Here is a 20,699-nt window from a genome sequence, read left to right on the forward strand (position 1 = left end):
TTATTTGACCTTCATGGCCAGGGTATCCAAATACCAGCAATAAGGCTCCAAAGCTCCAGCCTCCAGATTTTGCTGTGTGCTCAGGAAGACAATTCTGCCATGGGTCACAGAGAGGCAAAACAACTCAGGACCCAGAAACCACGGGCTGTGGCCTGGCAGGCAGACAGAGCCGTTTGCCAAACCTCCCTGGCACAGGCTCAGCACAGGCACAGCCCACAGGGGACCAGGCAGGGCAGCCCTGCAGGGCCTGCCATGGCTCCTCACTAACCCCCACACAGCAGATGACAACACTGACACGTTCTATAGCTCAGTAAATCAGAAGGGCAAACAGCCCAAGCTCTGACTCGGTGCTAGGGCTGGGCTGCCCACATGGTTTTCCCACGGAGAAACAACTTGGGAAGAGGCAGAGTGGGAGGCCAGGTCCTGCAATCCTTCCCCCATGGCACAGGCAGTGGCTTTGCTGTCAGGAAGGGGTTTTGCTGAGGCACAAGGGACAGGAAGAACGTGATGAGCAAGACACCCTCCACAGCCCCCACACGGACATGTGCCAAGTTTTGTTATGTCCGGATAAGTTTCATTCCAGGGGACTGCTAGCTTCAGCACACTTAGGACTAACAGCAGAGAAGGGCATGCACGTCCTCAGAGGTCCACCCAGGCTTGCAAAACACAGCTGGAAGCTTGTAATGGATCCCTGCCCTGAAAACTTCGTGCCTGCATACAAAGCATCCCAATATCCAAAGACAAAATTCCAGTGGGTATGGGTGGAGAGCAAAAGGGAGAGCACCAGCTTGGGATTCCTCAACACTGATACCCTTGCTGTAACCTAAGCAGTGTAGAGGTTCCCCTCTTCAGCAGTGGATCACAGCAGTCAGAAATTGCAACCATATCTCAAGCCTACCTGTTTAATGGAAACTGAAATCTTATCTGATCCAGTTTGCTCATCTAGAGGCAGAGCCCATCAGCTGAAACCGCAAGTTCTCACAGCTGTTCTAGTAGCACTTCTCTCTTTTGAGAACAGCATTACTGGTTTTTAACACCACATTCAGGCAATCCCCAACTGCCAAAGGGCAACCAGGGTACTGATACCTCTGGATATTGGTATCTGGAGTCAACTGCTTCTCTCATCGTTTGACAAAAAGGAAAAGCAACAGCAATCAGAACCAAAGAAACCAGGTGGGCACTCCCTACCCAAATTAAACCAGCTCCCAAGGGAAGTTAGGGCAGCCTCTTCTTCTAAGACCTTTGTGGGGTTTTCTTTTGACTCTCCCCATTCCTAAGCATCCTCCCCCCCCCCCCCAGCCATAACCCATAAAAACTGCAAGACACAGCCATGGGGCCCCTGACAGAAACCACTGATGAAGCTGGGCTGTTAATAGGTGGTCCACGGACAGAATGAAGTCCCCATCTGATGGAGGCCACTCCCATCATCTTCAGGACAGCCACCCCACTGGCTCTGAGCTGTTCTTACCTCAAATCCTTGGAAGAAGAATTGAGACGCAAAGGAAAAGGAAAGGGCTTTGCTAGGGGAGAGGATGCACAGGGTGATGCACAAAGTCTTTGGTGCAAGGCTATTTCCCAAGTGTGGGTGTCAAAGGGCAGCACTGACCCTGCCTGCTCCAAGCACACACTCCCTCCCTCCAGCAGGACATGGAACGTGAGGCACTACCTGGTGCCCTGCTCAGAAATAAAATAAGGAAATCTGATGAAAGGGCAAAAAAGAGCTATGCTAAAGGCTGAACACTTCACAGTTCAGCAAGAGGCTCATGAAACTGACCTGTAGCATCTGCCAGAAAGGCAGCAGATGGATGTGTGACGGTACCCTGGAACACACCCTCATGACACAAATCCTGTGGGGACAGAAAACTGCACCCATGGGCAAAGGTGACACAGCCCAGCCCCAGCTCCTCAGACGACACTGCAGCACTCCTGCTCACTTCCAAGGTGGCGCACAAGGAGTAAAAGAAGTTATTTGGGAATTCAGTGTCATTTTCAGTTTTGGCTTTTATTTTCACTCACTTCAACAACAAGGTGTTCCAAAACACACCGAGGTCTTGGTGCAGGCAACACTGTCATTGCTACAAGCATTGGTAGATTCTCAGCTCGATTAAGCCATAACACTTTGATGCATCAAAACAAAACAAAATCACAGCTCTACAGGGGAGGGTAAAAGCTACAGCAGTTCAAACTCTCATGACGATTCCAGTTAAACAGAAGTGTGCTCCATAGTGGCATACAGTAGAAAAAAGGTTTTCACAGCATATATTTTAATCATTAGTGATGCAGCAGAAAAGCTCCATCTTGCTGCTGAGTTGAAAAGCAGATACTGAAGTGCTTGCACCCAGACTCTGGGCACAGCATTAACTGCATTAACCTTTATAGTCAGAAGCTTCTTAGTTCCTAAAAATGACGGTGTCTTTTGCATCAATGTATGTACAGTACTGAAGCAGCTCAGAAGGACTACACAATGGAGATGCAAAACCTTGGAGGTGAGAAGGGAACAGCCTAATTCACCTCCAGGGATTTGTAAAGTATCTGCACTAACACTTTCCCCGCACTAACATTGCCCTGCTGAATTAATCATTGCATCAAGTCAAGAGCAGGAGGACTTGCTTCTTTTGTACCATATAGAAAAAAAATAAAGAGATATAGTAAGTTCTCACACTGAGCACGTTAAATACTTTGAAATCTAGGACACTGCTCTTTGAAGTGTTACAAAATAAAATGATAAAACAGGCTTTCAATACCTGCCCCCTCCCCACTCAACTGCAAAGTAACACAGTAATCTCAGTATGAAAAATACAAATATATTCATCCAGTGACTAGTTGTTTGTTACACGATTTGTAACTGTAAGCATCCTGCATAAAAATAATAATTAAAAAACAGAAAAACAAACAACAACATTTTATTGTGGTTCTGTCAGACCCAGTAGCCCAAGAAGAAATAAAAATTGTCATGTTATGCTGTAGGAAAACAAAAAATTACACATACAAAAAAATATTTATATACAGACTTTACAGTGTAACCATCTGGCATTACCGTTTATAGCTAACCAAAACAGGCTTGCACAGCTACCAAAAGGCAGTCTTTGAATGCAACACAGACCTGGCACAACAGACAGATGGAGGATGCTAACCATATTGGACTTAAATGAAATACGTGGCACAGAGCAGGGCCCACAAAACAGCCACTGCATTGAAACGAGAATATTCAGCCATAGCAAGGTAGGAGAACAAGTTATTTAAGCTGCTTTTTAAATCTTTCCCCAGCAAAAAAAAAAAAAAAAAAAAAAGCCAGGCTTACTGTTAAAAAGAGCAAGCCAACTTGAAAGCAGCTGTGCTGAGCCTTGCTCCTCAGCTTAGGTTTGTTTTGTATACCTTAGAGTCTTACTACCTTGGCCAATAAAAATGTGAAAACACACATTGTTCAGTTATTTGTCCACAGGACCACTGGCAGTCAGAGGAAATGCCTCAGAGCACAACTGTGGTAGAACCAGTAAAGGAAAAAACAGAGAAAAATCAATTTCTCATGTAAACATGGCTTATTGCAGTAACAACACTCATAGTACCAGGAACTGGTCCTTGTTTTAAGGCAGTCAACAGTTATTTTTGAAGTCTCCACTTCTAGTTGCTTGCCACTTAACCTATAGCAACAAACACAACAGGTTCCAACCTATTACAGATACATCTAAAGACAGGTCTACTTTACTTGGGAGGAAACCAATCTAGCCTGGTCTAAACAAAAGACTGTCTGAGTTTAGGATAGCTGAAGCCCTACAAACCAGTGTGCAGCTCTTGCTCCTCCATTTAACTGGAGGCTAGGTGGGCAAATCCTTATGCTAAACTAGCCAGGCTGCATGTGTGGCAAAGCCTAATTCTATAGCTTAAATGTCAGTAGTATTACAGCATGGTTAAAGGTTGGGTGGGGGCAGAGTTCAAGAGTGACCAGTAGCTTTATTTACACTTCTGAGCCTGAAAGGAGCAAACCAGGACATACATATGGATGTATATCCAAAACAAGAAGAGACAGCAGGCTTGGTTTTTCCAGAGAAGGCGAGGGAGAAGGAAAAAGTAGGATGCAGGTGCTGTAAGCGCTGGCCTGCCCAGCAAAGTGCATGTGCTGTCTCCGCTGGAGAATATTACACATGAACAGAGCACTCAGCTCCACGGGAAGAGGCTGTTTAAGTGCAGCGTTCAGCAGATCGATTCCCATTTATTTTTCAGATAAACTGTCAGTTCAGGGTTCGGTTGCTTTGGGTTTTTGCATTTGGTTTTGTTGTTGGGGTAGGTTTGGTTGCTTGGGGTTTGGTTTTTTTTTTTTTTTGGGTTATTTTTGCCTTTTTAGAATTTTATTTTAACCTTCCTGCTTTTCAAAGTGGGATCACTGGGTGAGAGAAACAAGTGTGCAGGTCAGGGCACCCACAAGGTGTGAAGATTCAAAAGTCAAGAAAAGAAGCCCTCTCCCCAAAGGAAAACACAAAACAAGTTGGCCTTCTCAAGAAGGTCAATGGTTTTCAAGGAAATACCACCCGCCTTCCCGCTTCGCTCAGCTCTTCTCTCGCAAGAGCTGGGGTGAAGGCTGCAGTCCAGGAGTACGACCTAGACAGCACCCAGGGCATGACCTAGCAGGAGTGAGCAAGAAGGTTCCCTCCGCCCTTCATCCGGGGGTGCAGTACCAAGCAGAAGGAAGACAAATGAAGGGCTGAGCAGTTCGTGGCCGAGGCAGGGTGGAGTGGGGCCCGAGGGTCTCACTCCCCTTCCTCTTTGATGCGTTGCTGTTTGTTGCGCCGGGCATCCATGTCGAAGTTGAAGTCGTTCCACTCGTCGCGCGGGGGGAAGGAGATGGTTTGCCGCAGCGTGAAGCGCACGGCGTCGATGACCCGCTCCCCGCGCGTCTCGCTCGAGCCCACGCTCACCGTGGAGGCGCCGCTGGGGGTGCGCAGCAGGTGGGGAGGGGAGGAGAAGTCATGGAGCTGCCGGTGGTCCAGGATGCCCTTCCAGATGGCATGGCGGAACTGCTCCGGGATCTTGAGGCTCACCAGATCCTGCAAAGCAAGGTGCAGGGCTTAGCAGGGCAATCCCAGGGCAAGCTGGACACAGGAGTGAACACAGTCTCTGGGCCACCAAGAACCACCACAGCTGCTAAAATCCAGGTGGCCACACACTGCAGAAGACAAGCCACTAATTCTGCAACAGGTGTGTATGGCCATGAGGCAGCAATGGCCCGTTTTGAAGGCACAAAGTCTATTTTTAAGTTGCACAAAACACTCATTCATGCGTAAGACGTGTGACCAAAAGCTAGAAGCCTAACTAGACTGCAAGGCCTCCAAGGCAACCTCAGGGAGATCTGCTGGCTGTCAGTGGTGGGGGATGCTGGGCTGCTGAAGGTCAATGGCTTTGAAAATGTCCATGTTTAATTCTAAGCCTGCAAAATGATTATAGAATCCCAGCCTGAGCTCCAGTATTCAAAGCTCTGGGTGTGACTCTGTAGGAACTGTCTTAATTACCTGAACATAACCAAATTTAATAACAGACATAACCTTAGAAAACTTGTACTTTGAGGCCCCCTCATTTCTGGTGCAAAACCTGAGGGTTGCATTACCTAAACTCTGGGCTACATGGTATCAGCTTCTGAAAAAATTAGCAACCAACTTTGGTTAATTTGGGCCAGCTTTTCTAATTAGAGCAGCAGCAAAAGGAAGGCAGCCCACTCTAGGGAGCAAGAGCACCACAGTCTCCCAAAGCCTTGAGGAAAAAAAATAAGACAGCCAGCTCAGAAGAGAGCAATGGCTCTGGAGACGAAGCAGCAACCCTACAGCAAAAGCCATGCAAGAGTAAAAAAGGGAAAACAACAAACAGGGGTGAGATGCCAGTGGCAAGGGAAGATGATTAAGGCAAGGCCAGAAAACAGAAGCAGGGAGGAGAAATGCAGACCACTTCTGGACAGCCTACTTGTCTGCAGGCAAGTGAGGTGTAAACTGAAACTGAGCCTTGCAGAATTAACAGGCACGTGGGCTGGGGCCACTTCGGGGGCTCAGACAGAGAGAGCTGGGGAAGGGGAAACACTCTTTCTCTCTGCCAGGCAAGGCAGTTACAGTGCTGGCCCCAAGTCCAGCCTCTCTTCACCTCACAACATCTCTTCTCTACGTGCAACAGCCTTAAATCAAACTAACCATGTAAAATAAAAGTATACTGAGTCTGGATTTCTGACCTGTTCCTAAAGCAGGGCCAAGAGTGCAAACAAAGGAAATGGTGAGGAGTTACTTACATCCATGGAGTAATGCTCAATCTGATAGATGGTGGTCAGCCCCTGGGTCGTGAAATAATCCACACAGGATGAGCAGCCCAACCTCGCTAAGAAGCTGCAGAGGAGGAAGGAAGGAAGGAGAGAGAAAATAGGATCACCCTGGCTGCAACAGCCCAAACCACAGAAAAACCAAACACTCAGCCAATCTGCAGCAACAGGAAACAAAGCTTTCACCCTTGGCTTGACCTCCTCCAAGACATCTCAGGCCAACAAGCCGCTTTGCTGCCACATCAAACAAACGAGGGAGTCCTTCAGCTCAGCACCCAGCAGACAGCCCTCACGGCAGCATCTTGCCTTAGTCAAGAGCCAGCGCTGCACAGCCTGGGTCTTGAGGCAGGAGGGCTAAAACAGACCCTCCTGCCAGGTCACGTCATCCAGAAGATGGCTGAGCCCATGGCAGCCTGGTGCATGCACAGAGGGCTTCAGCAAGGCATGGGGTCTGGGGCTCAGACACATCATGCCCTTCCAATCAGCACATTCCTCCCTAAGTGTAAAGGATTCCTCGTTTATGGGCAGCATCTTTCAACTGGTTTGACCTCACAAAGGCCAGAGGGGCTTCTGACCCCAGCCATGGCTTGTCAAGTGTCCAAAGGGGAAAAAAGAAAAACAAGAAATGTTTGCAAGACTGCCTGGTGCCCTCAAACTCCACCAGTCCAACAGATGCTGCATCCCTCGGCTGTCTTGCAGTCCTAATCTCCCTGTTTCTCTCAGCTGCTCAGAGGTGGGGATTTGAGGCTCGGTGCCCAGAGGGTGCCAGCCTCGGGACTGCCAAGGGCCCAGTGGGATCCAGTGCTCCAGGATCATTCAGGCTCCTGACCGAAGGGCTCTGCTCCCTTTGTGTGGGAAACGTGCTGGGCAGCCTGCTCCCGCTCACCTGACGATGCTGCAGTCTGAGGGGTATGGAGGAGGGGGGGTGCAGTGGGACGTTGAAGGCATGGAGAGGGGAGGAGGCAGCGCCTGCGTGGGGCTGAGGCCATTCATGTCACCGGTCATGGCCATGTGGGTGCCCATCATGGGAACTGGAGGAGAGAAGAAGGAGGAGGACATTGTTACCCAGGCACACCCAGACCGCGGCTTCGCCCCCAGCACGGCACCCAAGGACAGCACCCACAGCTGAAGCAGCCTGAAATCCCCTGTAAAGCCCTACACAGGGCAAGCTCATGAGAAGTTTCAGGCAGGGCCAAGGACCAGATAACAGACAGTCCTTCTGGAGCTCTCCCCTCACAGGAGAAAGTGCCACCGTCGCATCACCTTCCCTCCCAGACAGGCTGGATAGAAACCCTGGCTTGCCCTGCCACAGGAGAGGAGCAGGACAGAGCCAGCAGAGTAACCTAATACAGCAGCCAAACAGCTTTGTTTTCAGAGACAGAAAGAGCACCAGAAGGGGATCAGCAACAGGTGTGGGCAAGAGTCCAGCTGTTCTGAAATAAATTAAAAAACAAAACACCAACCAAAAAAGCTCCAACAAAACTCTGCCCACAGAACCATGTCTGTCATCCTGGATTTACAGGGCTGCTGAGCACACAGCAGCAGCCAGGAGGAACAGAGCTGCGAGATGTTTCCTTTGAAATTAAGAACTGTCTGAATTGAACTGAAGGAAAAAAATGTTGTCAACATTTGCATCTCCTCTGCTGGGAAAGGAAGAAGAAAAAAAGTCTTGAAAGCCAGGGGACAGTGCAGCCAGCTAGATCTGCAGCAAGAAGCAGCTCTGTTCACCCTGTGAGGCTCTGAGCAGGATGCTGAAGCCTTGCCCCATGGCACACCAGCGAGCAGTATTTATTTGGCTCTGCAGGTTTGTGGCTCCAGGCTCCCCAGCGTAACAGTAGCCACTTGGAGATGCCAAGTCTCCTTGTTCAGACTAGCAGGGAGCACTCAGGGAACTGGAGAAGGAGGAGTAAGGGTTTCTTACTGTTGGTTCCCATGCTGTCGGGGATGGTGGTTGGGGTCAGGGCATTGCGCTGCTGGGGGTTGATGAGCTGGCTGACCGAGGGCAGCTTGTTCATGCTGTTCATTTTGCTGAGTGGTGGAGAGTTGGAGCCGTAGGAGGACTGCGACTGCATGGAGGTCCTGCAAACCAAGGAGATGTTAGCACAGGCATCACAGCAGCTGCTTGTTCAGAGTGTGCACCCAAGGGGCCACATGGCCAGTGAAATCACTGACACCATAGGAGCATCACAGATAAAGATCACTGGAGAATGAGTCAACAGGAAATAAGAAGTTTCCCAGGTATTCTGGGCACTTATTTCACTTTAAAAAAGTGAAATACCAAAAAAAGGAAAGCTTAACTATTGGTTGAAACTTTTTATTCAAGGAGAAGTGTCTATGCAACTTTTTCAGTTGAAAAGAATATACGGAGAGCCAACAAACATCTGCAAAGATCTGAAGAGTATTTTTAAGTTAAACTCTCCTTGTGGTCAAAGACTTCTTCATAAGAACAAGAACACCTCAAACCATCCTAAATACCCCTGAAACCTGACTGCAGAAACAATTTTCAGATCGGGTCATACTTATCACCTTGTTTTTCCCAAAATTTCTAGTTATTCATATAATCAGGCTGTTCTCAGGTGTGTATCTAACAGCCAGAGGCTCTTTGCTCAAGACAGATTCTATGCAGTTCAAGGACCACTGCTGAGATGGTCAGAACTGCCTGGGATGCCAACAGGCAGCTTTTGTCAGTGTTAAGGCAAAGCTGGTATCCAAACCCTGCAGGCTGCTTGCAAAGAGGATCAGGTTCCTGCTACCACCTGACAACAGCACTAGCCTCCCTCAGGTCCCTCCAGCCCCAAACTCCATCCAGCATATTCATGGAGTGAGCCAGAGATGTTTGCCAGAGCTCCCTGCTGCCCAGCCCCAAGGGTCCCAGCTGCAGTCCCACCATGTAAGAGATCCAGACTGCCAAGACTGGGCTGCTTCTGAACGGCAGCCCAGCTCCCAGATCGAGTTACGGCTGCAGCATCCCATCTGGAGTGGGGTCTTATGTGGGATATGCAGGAAATTATCATTCAAGCTGGTCCAACAGCACAATTGGCACAGCACTGCCATGCCACAAGGGAGCAGGTTTTTCTCTCTCTGACACCAGGGGCATTTGTAGGCCTGGGCAAAGGTTTGGGAAATGTGCCTGCATCCCCACGCTTCCCAGGCACAAGTACCCTCAAGCCCTGGTCACCCTGCAGAGCAGCGGTCGCCCCGCACTCGTATCACACTGACCCCCATGGTGAATGTCCAAGGGCACATTCCCATCTTATTTCCCATTGGGAAACTTGTTTCCATCTGGGTGTAACTGGTTACATCAATTCCTGGGAACTGGCTTTTCTTCTATGCAAATAGAATAATTATTACTCCAAATAAGCAAAGTGTAAAAGGAAAGAAAAGTCTTATTCCTAGGTAATTTATTAAAACCTTCAGCACTCAAGGTCAAGTTCCACACAATTACATTGTCTCCAGCTTCCTGCACTTTCAAGACTTGCAGTGTTGGGTGGAGAAAACATCTATGCTAACAGGCTAGAGTATCTAAGGCCCTGAAGAAATGTTACCTAATTACACAATTACAGGAGGTACAGAAGGGTGTGAACTGTCCTTTGGCAGTGAAGATGCAGGACAAGATCCGGCAAGCTTCACAGACTCAAGGAAGTGGAAAGCACAAGAAGCTTCACAAATTAATATTAACAATGGCAGCAACTCCCAAGGGGAAGTGAAACCGAGCCATGAAGGTCAGACCCAACTTTTCAGAGTGAAGGGAATGATTCAGATCTGAGGTTTCAATTCCCCAATTATGAAAGTTGAGGCCAGCCATGAAATTCAAATCAGGTTGACACCACCCTTAGCCTAAGAGGCTTCTGGATTTAGGACCAATGAGTATTTCTACTTCACAGGTTCAGACACTTATCTTAACTGAGCTTCAGCTGAAGTTAATACACACCTGAAGCGTCTCTTACAGCAAAATCTGCACGATCTGCAAGTGAGGATGTCAATGAACACAGCGAAATTCCAAATCAAATCAACAAAGGCTTCCCAAAAGAGCCTGAGTTGCACTGTTTGAGGGGAGTAGTGGGCCTATCTCTGCCCTCTGCCACCAACAGTTATCTCAGCAAAGCTAATTAGGAGACTACAAAATACTTTGGGGATAAAAGAAAAACAAAAACCAATCAAACACAAGCCAACCCAAAGCTTTAGAAAACAAATGCATACTTGAACGTACAGCTTAGGGACTCCACTCTAAGAGTCAAGATTAACACAATCAAGTTCAAGGGAATAAAACAGAAAACAAGCATTTTTCTTTGTACCCATACCACTTTCAACCAAGCTATTCCATCACATGAGCAGATGTTTAAAAGGCCTACAGAAAGCCATCTACCCGAAGAAAAGTCACAAGATAAACCAAGATACAAAATTTTATTGAAAATTAATGTCACACATCAATATAGCAAGAGCCTTAGAAACACAAGAAAATGTTTTTGGTATTAAGCACAAGGACTACATGGTGTTTGAGGATCCATATAAAATGTATTGCTTTTTTTCCTCCATTTTTAAAAACAGATATAAGAATGTCATGCACAGTGATTTTCATTAAAATTGTACTTACTATGTCTCAAGAAAGATTAGAAGTCAGAGCACTAACATTTCTTTGATATCAATGCCAATGAAATGCATTTTAATATCAACGTATACGGACTTCAATTAAGAGATTATTATACTTCTTGGAACAGTCTGATACAAAAGGCACTGAGTCACAATCTGCAACTGAGTTTTCTCTCTTCAAGAGGCTATGTAATTATTTAGCAAATAACATTTGTAGTTATGCAAGCTCATAGGAGGGCAATCAGTTTCTCATGCTTCAAGGCATATACCGATCATCTCAAGAGGTCAGGAAGGAACTTCCTTCTTCTCCCATATATGAACAAAGTTCAGTTCACAGGCTACCTCGTATAACTACGTTTTCCCAGCTCACTGGATACCAGCTCTTCACCAGAGGTAGCAAACTGCTGGGATAGACCAATTACCTGATTGAGCAGACCAGAATCCTCGTTCACCAGAGGAGCACACAGCCATGTAAGCAGCCTTAATGAAAATGACATCAAAGGTTCATTTAATGCAACTGGACAGCTCAGGCTCAGAGTTTAAGATTTCACCCAAGCCCCTGTGCCTACAGTTTGCTGTCCCTGAAGACCCAGAGCCAGTCAGTGCAGAGACACAAGAGTAGAATCAGAGCTTCCAGTTCTGTGTCTGCACTCCCTTTCAGTAGCCACTCCAAGGATCACATCCCGAGTTCATATGAGGCCAACGTGCTCACTGACAATGGTTTTCAAAGCAAGGTTTCCCATCACTGACACTGGGGTGTCACTGATGTAGTCTAATAATGGCACACAAGTGACACAGATGATGCTCAGTTGCACTCAGCTGCTCTGAAGGCCCATGAAGGAGCAGGACACTAAAAAGCAGAGAGATGCCCTTGCTCCCCACACCCCAACTGCTGCTATTCTAAAGCTAACAACAGTGCACCTGGAAATCCCACCAGTGGTTTGTAGGCTTGGTACCTCACTGGGAGCATGGAAAGGAGGAGCTCCAACAGTTACTGGGCAGACAGGAACTACAGCACAGGGACGGGAGGGCAATGATGACTCCCCTTAGATTCTAGGTATGGGAATTTCTCAAGGCAAGCCGTGGATGCAACCTGCTCTCCAGGGAATGGAGCTGTAATACAGGGAGTGGATATACACCAAGTAGTTGACACAGACTGATACAACCTGACTGACTGATAAGGCCCAATTAGTCCACTTGGTTATTATTCCTTGAAAGGAAAAGGTTTACTTTCCTGAAGACACAGAGATGGTAAAGAAGCAATGAAAAGACAGCTGGGAAAAGTTCTCATTTTATCTGCACAGGACAGACTACAAAGCAACTCAAATTGCTTTCAGCTCCAGGTATTTGATAAAAGAAAAAAAGAATAGCACCTTCTAATATAACCACCTGGTAGATGGAAAGCAAATCAAGTCACCACTAAGATCAGCTTCACAATCATCATCCTCTTATAGCCAAGTAGGACAAATCAGAAAGGCTTTCCAGGAAACAACAGAATTCAAATAATTTATGTTCTTGTTTAGTGGAATTCTCAGATGTTGTATTGCCCATTACAGTACAACAGATTTCCTAGAGGCCACACCAAATGATGAACTGGAATCTTCCAGTGCAGGCTGTGGATGCCTTCTATCTTCTGGTGGGCTGCCTCCTCAACCTTGCTGGTGGACAGGCCCAGGAGCAGAGCTCTAGATACAGATCAGTATTCCCCTGTCAAAGTATTTCCATATTGCCATCCAGAAGCAGACAAGGCAAAAATCCAGGAATAAACCTTCACTGGAAGAACAGACAACAGTGCCAAGCATAATCCTACATCTGGGCTGCATTCACAGTTCAGATTCCCACCTCTGACAGGGAAAGGAATCACACTGCCTTTCTTTACCCAAATAAAAAAGCACAGAATCATAGTGACCTGCTTTGTTATCTTAAAGAACTTCCTGGAATTTCCAGGGAAGGTAAAGAGGCACTTGATTTTGATTAGCTTTACACGAAGAATGATGGTAGAGGTGCAACTGTATGAAAGAGGCACTGCTAGTGTTTAATTAGCTATTACTTATATACTTAATCCCAATTTTGGGGGCTCTTTTCCATCAGCCCTCCTCCACAGTGCTACAGTAGAGCAAGTCTTGGTAAGACATTGAAGATACCCAGAGACAGGATACAGCTCTCAAAGGAGATGTTAATACGAGTCACCACCTGCTCAGATCCCCGCTCTGCTGCCTGGAAGCAGATGATGGGAACGATCAGAATTAAGCATCTTCTCCAACTGCATCAAGCTTTTTTCCCTTGGTGGGTGGCCAGGAGGCCCACTACACATTTGGGAGGCACCCTCTCTTCACACTGCCTAACCACGAGTTTGTCAGAGCTGCGTATGCATCTACCCCAAATAAATCCAGCACAGACTGCACTGCAGGGCACACAGGTCCCCAGCAGGATTGACAGAGCCTCCCAAGTTTCTCAGAAGCTGCTGATCAGTGGCATTTGCAACTGAGCTCTGCTCCCCAGCCACTGTTCCTGGTATACCTTCAGTAACTTCCTCACATTTCTATTTCTTGCTCCTGTGAACATTGGAGGGTTCCTCAGAAGCAATGCCTGAGAGTGTGTGTTGAAGTACCCTTCCCTCCCAGCATCAGGGGCTGCTCTTCATGTAAAGATGTCTGAGCACCTCTCAGTGGGCAAAATGTCTACCCTCAAATCCCTCCTGCCTCACTGCAAGTATCCACACCCAGTGCCATGCTCAACATGGCCAGGTTAACTGCATGGCATGTCACCTGCCTATTGACTGTTCCTCTCTTGTGACAGTCGGGGCTTGATGCAGACCCCTCCTCCCTGCCTAGCCAAACCCTATATGAATGGCTTTCAGAGACAGAGTTTGATAGAAGCAGTGTGAGAATTTACAAGTCCTTGCTCAGAAAAGGTCTTCTGTGAAGGAATTGCTAAACCCAGATGCACTTCATGGACACAATCAGCAAGACCCTCTGGCTGCAGGATTAATGGGCAAGGTGGACATGGCCTGAGGCCACTTGGCTGAGTCAACTACAACATATGCTGGCACTGCTCTCCTTTGAGGCTTGGAGAGAAGGGGCAGAACATACCAGGGCTGATGAAAATGTTAAGGCAGCATCTAGCAACCTCTGAACATATGTAAGGAAAGAGGCAAGCTCCAACCCCTTTTCACAGGTAGGGTACTAGGAAGTTTTGGACACTCCACCCTTTACACCCTGAGTTGCAAAGGGACAGGACACTGGGCACACGTGGATGTCGCTACAATTCAACCACACATTCAACTGGTGAAGTTCAGCCCACCACTTAGATTGAGCCCATAGAGTCAGGAGGAACTTTGTAAGTTCAGTAAAGCTGGATCAATGCCAGCAGTGCTGGTACTAAGTCAAAGTCACCCAGTCTTCCTTACAATTTTGATGTACTTTATATCAGACCCTTTAAGGTTGGAAGTAAGTGGAAACAATTCCTGATGCCAAAGCAGAGGGCATTTCTACAGGAAAAAAAATTGATTTCTTAGCAGTGCCAGTTCATATAATTATTACCTCTCCCTGTCCAGCAGTACAAATACATCAGCTACGTGCACTATTAGTGCATGACCAGCATTAAAACAGGCCAAATTGACTATCACAGACCATTTAAACACACATCCTCTGCTTCCATCCCCCCAGTCCATGGACACATTTATAACTTAAACAAGACAAAAGGCATTTTAAAATTGAGACCTGCTCAGAGAAACCCTGCCGAGTTTCACAAATACAGAAGTAAGAAGAAAGAGTAACAACGCATTACAAAAACGGGAAAAAAAGTTACACCAAGACAGATGACATCGTGGTTCCCGACCTCGCAACGCTAAGGGCTACAGCTAAGAGGTCTGTAGAAGTGTCTGTTGCTTTTGCAAAGTTTGAGTCCCTTCAGAAGTTTGCTCTCACTATTCACTCTGCTGCTATCAGGCTGTGTATTTGCCCCACTGTTTCTAGTCCTGCCAGCTGGGCAAAGTGACCCTGCCAGCTCGGTTTATGGATATACTGACGGGTTTGGGGGGCTGGAATGTTTTAGGATGGCATCAGTCTGTTTGGGAGGGTCTCTCCTTGAGTCCATGAATTCATTCCTGAAGCAGGCCGAAAGGAGACTGTAAAGAAGGAACCAGAGAAAAGAAAAAGATGAATGTACAGGACCCTTTGCCAGCCACCAAGAGAGAAGCAGTCACTTTCCACCTTCATGATCACAGTATGGGCTTTCAGAGGGAAAAAGGAGATGTCTTAGCACCTACAGTGAGGGTATGTAACAGGGAGATTTAGGAAGCTGGAAAGCCCCAGGCACAAGGAGTGCTTGGCAAGGAAGGGAGAAGAACCAGTTAATAGGGAAATCTGATTCTGTCCTAGTCTCACGGGTACAAATAAGGCCCTGATAATGTTTCCAGTGACAAACACAAGAGGAACAAAAGCATTCAGCCAAAGGGGAAAAGAAGTAGCAACTTCCTTTGAGTCCGTTTCTAACTACAATCACTTCAAAACCAGAAGCTGGTGCTAGACAGGGAGAATGGTGCCTATTGGCCATACTGATTACAGCTCAGCTACTCCCCTTTGAAAAGCTGAGGGGTCCCTGGGGCCACCAGCTGATGCAGAAGGGCACTGTATCCTCGCAGCTCACAAAGCACTTCTACTTGGTTCCTTTCACCTTGGCCATTCTGTAGTGAGAACACTATCCAGGTGCCTGGAGTTCACATGCAAGCACAGCACTACAAAACCAAACCAAACCATGCAAAAATCCACTATTAGCTTTCACACCAAAAGCCAGATTAACGAGGTGAAGGTACAAGGAATACCCTCCCCACCAGCCCCCTTCCCACAAGAGCAAGCACTGGGATCCTTGCAGTTCACAGCCCAGCTGGGGCACTCCAGGCATTGGATAGCTCAGTTCTGTCACAGCTCACTTAGGAGGTTAATTCCTTCTCGTTTGGATAATGAGTTGTGCTGCTCACTAGACTGAAAGGCAGCCAGTGGGCTGGTAGCTGAAGCCCTGCTGATAGGAAAGAAATATTTTCTGGGGTACAAGATCCCACTTGGACATAAGAGCCCTCTTCTTGGTAGCCATTGGAAGACTTTGTGAAAACCCTTCAACCACAGGAGTTGGGCTTGGTGTTCCTTATGAACTTTATGGGTCCCTTCCACCTTGAAATGTTCTGTGATTCTCTGCTGAAGGAAACTGCAATACAGATAGTTCAGAAAACAGTGCTCAGCAGAGTGAAACCCACCACACGAGAAAGGGTTTTCTAGTGAAACCCTTAAAGACTGTGCAGGTAACTCTCTGGGAATATTAATGGTAAATGTATTTCACAGCAGGGTTATGAGGAAACACTTCCTCCTCAACAAAGCATGAGCCACCTCTGACATCTCTCACAGCAGTAATCATCTGGCAAATCTATATTTTACACAAATGGCAGCAGACTATGAAAAGGAAGTCTTCTAAATAAACATGTGTGTGCTGCAGTTCAAGCATGGGCCCCAGGATTTGAAAGTGAAAAAGGAAGAACAAACTGAAGAAAAAACCCAAAAACTTCCCACCTATGATCATGAAGGTATTTTGGCATAACAGTAAATAAGAGAAAACCATGCACAAAGGAGCAAGCAGAGAGAGGAGATGAGACAGAGAAATATTGTGGTCTGGCTTTGCAGTATTTTGGTCATCTAGTGGGACACAAGAATTCTGATTGTCACCAGATTTGTCCTTTTTATTCCAGAATAGTCAGACAGCTGCATCTGCTGGCCTGTCAAATGCATTGCTGGTCTGTATGTGCACGAGAGCAATTATACAGCTGTTTTCCAAAATGACAAGATTTATATTTTTAAAACTACCTTTCCACCATGATAATCTCAATCTTGCTTTTCCTACTCTTCAAAAAAAGTTGAAGCTTTCCATGTTGCAGGAGTGAAAGGGAAAACTCTTTCCACACACCTAGATAGCTTTTCTATGTTAATCACTGCCCAGAAAAGTAACCTGAAAAATCAAGCAATTCCTCCACCACGGCTTGACTCTGGAGCATTTGTGGATGCTGCTCTATTTTGAGAAGGAAGAGCCAACAGCAACTTTCAAACATTCCAGTCCCACAGAGCCCTGCTGGGACATACAGCTTCCAACACTTTCCAGCTTGGTCACAGCATACACACTTTCCCAGCTCCCACTTTTCATGTGTACATTGAACTAAAGGTGAATCGAAACCAAAATTTTAAAGTACATCCCTACATACAAAGTGAGAGGCCAGAACAGATTCAAAAAGGAGTCCCTGTGCTCCTGAGTTTGGCCAGCCTGACAAGGAAGCAGTGGCAAAAGTTCTCCCAGCAACCTGTTCACAGTGGAAGTTTGCTCTTATCCAAACCACTCCCTACAAAGCAGCTGCTCTAACCCATTCTCACACAGACCTGATGCTCCTTTTTTGGGGTGCAATTTCATCTTAGAGTATTTTCAGCCTAAACATCTCTTCGCCCTGAACACATTCATTCAGATATTAAGTCATACCCAGGATTATTGAGGAAAAAGTAGCAAAACCCAAAGTGCACCTAAGAAACTATTGCCTGAACATGCATTTCAGCACAGAGGGCCCTTCTTGATGGCAAGCTGTCTGCAGAGACAACCGCAGCAGCTCTGGACAAACACTAAAAGTTATTTTTCTCCACACTCCTGGCACTCTTAAAAGCTCTTAATCTTTCTCCCGTGTATCTGAGCACACTCAGCAACTGAGAAAAAATGAGTATATAACTGGACAAGTGCCAGGAGACATGCCAAAAGAAGTTTCATTAAATTAAATGGCTGGACTTCTACATGCTGGTCTTAAAGGTAACACAAATACCAACCTCATTTGCCAGGAACCCATCCTACTGATATAGAAAGAATGAAAACAGTAATTATGGCAAAGCCAACCATCAGCACCAAGGGAAAGCTGTCATCTGCTGCTGTCCATTTCTGCTTACAAAACCATTTCTCAGCTGAAATGGCTGTGGTTCAGGTGAAGCTTTGAAGACAAGCAGCAGAGCACACAAAGGCCACAGTGCCTAGGAGCTAGTAAATACAATCTATGGTATATACAAACAGTGCAGATGACTGATAAGTAAATAATAATAATGAGATTTTTAAGTGCCCCAAAAAAAAGAGTCCAGAGCCCTTGGATGCTCCAGACATTTTGGCAGAAGGTTTTTTTCACACCTCCACAAGACTCCAGCTGACACTAAAAACATACAGGTTGAAATGTGAACACATGCAGAGATCTGGCAGAAAGCTGTGGTATTGCAGAAGTCCTGAGACAAGGCCAAGGCACTGAAATAAATCCCTACAGGCTCAAGTGGGACTTATGTGGTGCCTTGGCCCCATGCTAACCTCTGGAAGAGGAATGAGTTATACCCACAGCCTCCTGACGTGAGAGCTTCCCAGCAGGAACGCACGAGATCCGAAGCACTACCGCTGGCAGACAGCTACAGCCCAGGGGGCTATTTTCCGTCACCTGAGACAGCAGGTGAAGCAATGCCCATGAATGACACCGCTTACAGCCCGTCTGGGAAGTCATTCTCTGCCCAAGCCTCTGTAACTGCAAGGCTTTGGGAACCCAGACACCTATTTGGCCCTTCTTTTCTCCATCTTCCTCGCACTTAGAGCTCCCAAAGCAATCCCAGTGCAGCCCTGTCAGCTGAGTTCAGGGAGGATGGAAGATTTCTCATGAGCAATGTGAAGAGTCAGCTGGCAAAGTGCAGTTTTTGACAACACTTTAAAAGCGTGTATAGAATCTTTCTTTGAAGTGCCCACTGGCCACAAAGGAAATCTTGCTGCGTGTTTCACCCTTGCTCTCAACTTTCAGCTGCCTGTTTTATAGGTGAAAAACCTGAACTATTGTTGTACCACTGAGACACCAGCCCTCCAATGCACCAGAGATGCTCTGCAGCAGGGTCCAAGCACTCAGCTGAGCTGGTGCTCACAGTCCCAACTCTACATACTCTTAGCAAGATGCTCAGATGGATACGCTGGAGAAGGCATGGAGATGGTTCCATGTTTGCTGCCATTCCCATGGAGAGATGAGAGAGGAGTGCACCCAGCCTGCGCTCCCCAGCTGGGACGGGCACACGCAGCAGGCTTCTGACCACAGGCTCTCAATGGCTCTGCCTTGCTGTGCTGTGCCTTGGGCTCTGGCTGAAGGTCAGAAATGAGGCACTGAGCCCATCCTCATTCACCCTCTGAGGCCAAAAGGTGAAATGTGAGGGATGAAAGACTAGAGAGGGACCTCGCAAGCAGTCAGGATGCACACTTGGGGAAGGAAGACTGCTTTGTCCCATTGCTTGGCCCTCATTTGAGCACCCTGTCCCTGTGAACAACTGTGCAGCAGCCTTCTGTGTCTCTCTCCTCTCTCCCCCTTTCCCACTGTCCCCACTGCACTGACACTGCAAGCATAGTGGTACTCACTGCTTCTGGAGCAAGTGCTGGTGCTGCTGCTGCTGCTGCTGCCGGTAGGTCTCAATCGTGTGCTGGGGAAGGTACTGCATCAGCTCCAGGGACTCTTTGATCTTCAGCAGCATTTCATACGTCTCCCGTCCCCTCACCTGGATCATGGGAGAAGGAAAGGGGGTGGGGGGGGGGGGAACAAAAGCTTTAAAGGACTGCATCTATAGCCCTTAGTGTAGTCACCTTAGAGAGTTTTAGATAAAGTCAAGTAAACAACCAGAGCAGGATACAAATACTCTGCTTATACACTATGCTCACACAATAAAACTGCTAAGTCTTGTTCTAGAGGTGCAGCACATAATGTTGAAGAGTGATAATCTCACACTGAAGGCTGAAGAACATCTTGGGGTTGTCATATGGCTCAACGTGAATCTACGCCAGCCAAAAGCAACATTCTGATCCAACCTATTTAGACAGAAAATGTCTTTACTTGCCTCAGATGTAAGCAGATCTGGTGCTGAATCTCACATGCCAAAAGATAGCGCTTGAATTTGGGAGCTGGGTTTGGCTCGCCCTTCTCCTCCAAGCACACCATGGTTTGTGATTTATCCAACTAAACATGGCTCATGGGGAAGGAGCTAAATGGCCAGTTAGAGATATTTCTTGCTCTTTCTGAGCCTGCATTTAATACAGCATAGTTCACTCCTATCACTGAATTACAATGGCAATACATGTAAAAGCCATAGAAGCATCCACCTATCAGTAAGATAACCCCCAGTATTTCTAGAGAAAGGTCATGTGCCACAGACCCAGCAATGACAGAGGAGGAAACCTAGTTAGACCTCAGACAATGTTTCCACCAGGACAGACAGATCCCTTGGGATAGTCCCATATGCCTTGCATAAGCCATTCTTAGCACCTAGTGGGATCTTTACTATTTTTTATTTGGAGTATGTGTTTAAAATAGGTGGCTCACAGGATTAAAGAAAATAAAAATTATCCTTTCACACCCCAACCCCATCCTCAGTTCTCTTTGAAGTCTAGGTAAGCCTCAAGTCACTGTCAAAGATAGCTAACATAGGGTAAATACAAAGACAGAGAGAACTCACTGGCAAGTATAAGAGCTCATCATCTGGGGAACGCCTTTTTTTGATAGATGTCATCTGTATGCCGTGAGTTCCTTGTCGAAAAGCTGGAAGAGAAACCCCGAAGGCACCCCATTAAAAAAAAGAAAGGGGGGGGAGAGGGACAGGAAGAGTGTACAAAGAAGAAAAAGGCAAAAAGAGAGACACAAAAGAGGTAAGAAGTGCATGGCCAGCTCAGATCTGTAGTGCTCTGAAGGGATCTCTGCCTGAGCCACTCCAGAACTGTCCTTGCAGCTCCTGGCTCTTTG

The 20,699-nt window shown here is 46.9% G+C and overlaps 1 protein-coding gene across 7 annotated transcripts in view; it reads right to left on the bottom strand.

The window, feature by feature from the left end:
• Nucleotides 1-1,983: 1,983 nt before the first annotated feature.
• Nucleotides 1,984-20,699, bottom strand: part of TP63 (tumor protein p63) — an 83,851-nt gene continuing 65,135 nt past the window's right edge. For 3 of the 7 annotated variants that reach the window (XM_048314769.1, XM_048314768.1, XM_048314770.1), the window contains 6 exons: nt 20,416-20,498; nt 19,328-19,464; nt 8,214-8,371; nt 7,179-7,323; nt 6,266-6,359; nt 1,984-5,042 (listed from right to left, as the gene is read on the bottom strand). In XM_048314769.1, coding sequence (XP_048170726.1) covers nt 4,746-5,042; nt 6,266-6,359; nt 7,179-7,323; nt 8,214-8,371; nt 19,328-19,464; nt 20,416-20,498 — 914 coding nt within the window. In that variant the 3' untranslated portion in view covers nt 1,984-4,745. The other 4 variants (XM_048314773.1, XM_048314772.1, XM_048314771.1 and 1 more) reach the window with 3 other exon arrangements.

This window comes from Corvus hawaiiensis, chromosome 10 (genome assembly GCF_020740725.1).
Source record: "Corvus hawaiiensis isolate bCorHaw1 chromosome 10, bCorHaw1.pri.cur, whole genome shotgun sequence".
NCBI classification, from domain to species: Eukaryota; Metazoa; Chordata; class Aves; order Passeriformes; family Corvidae; genus Corvus; species Corvus hawaiiensis.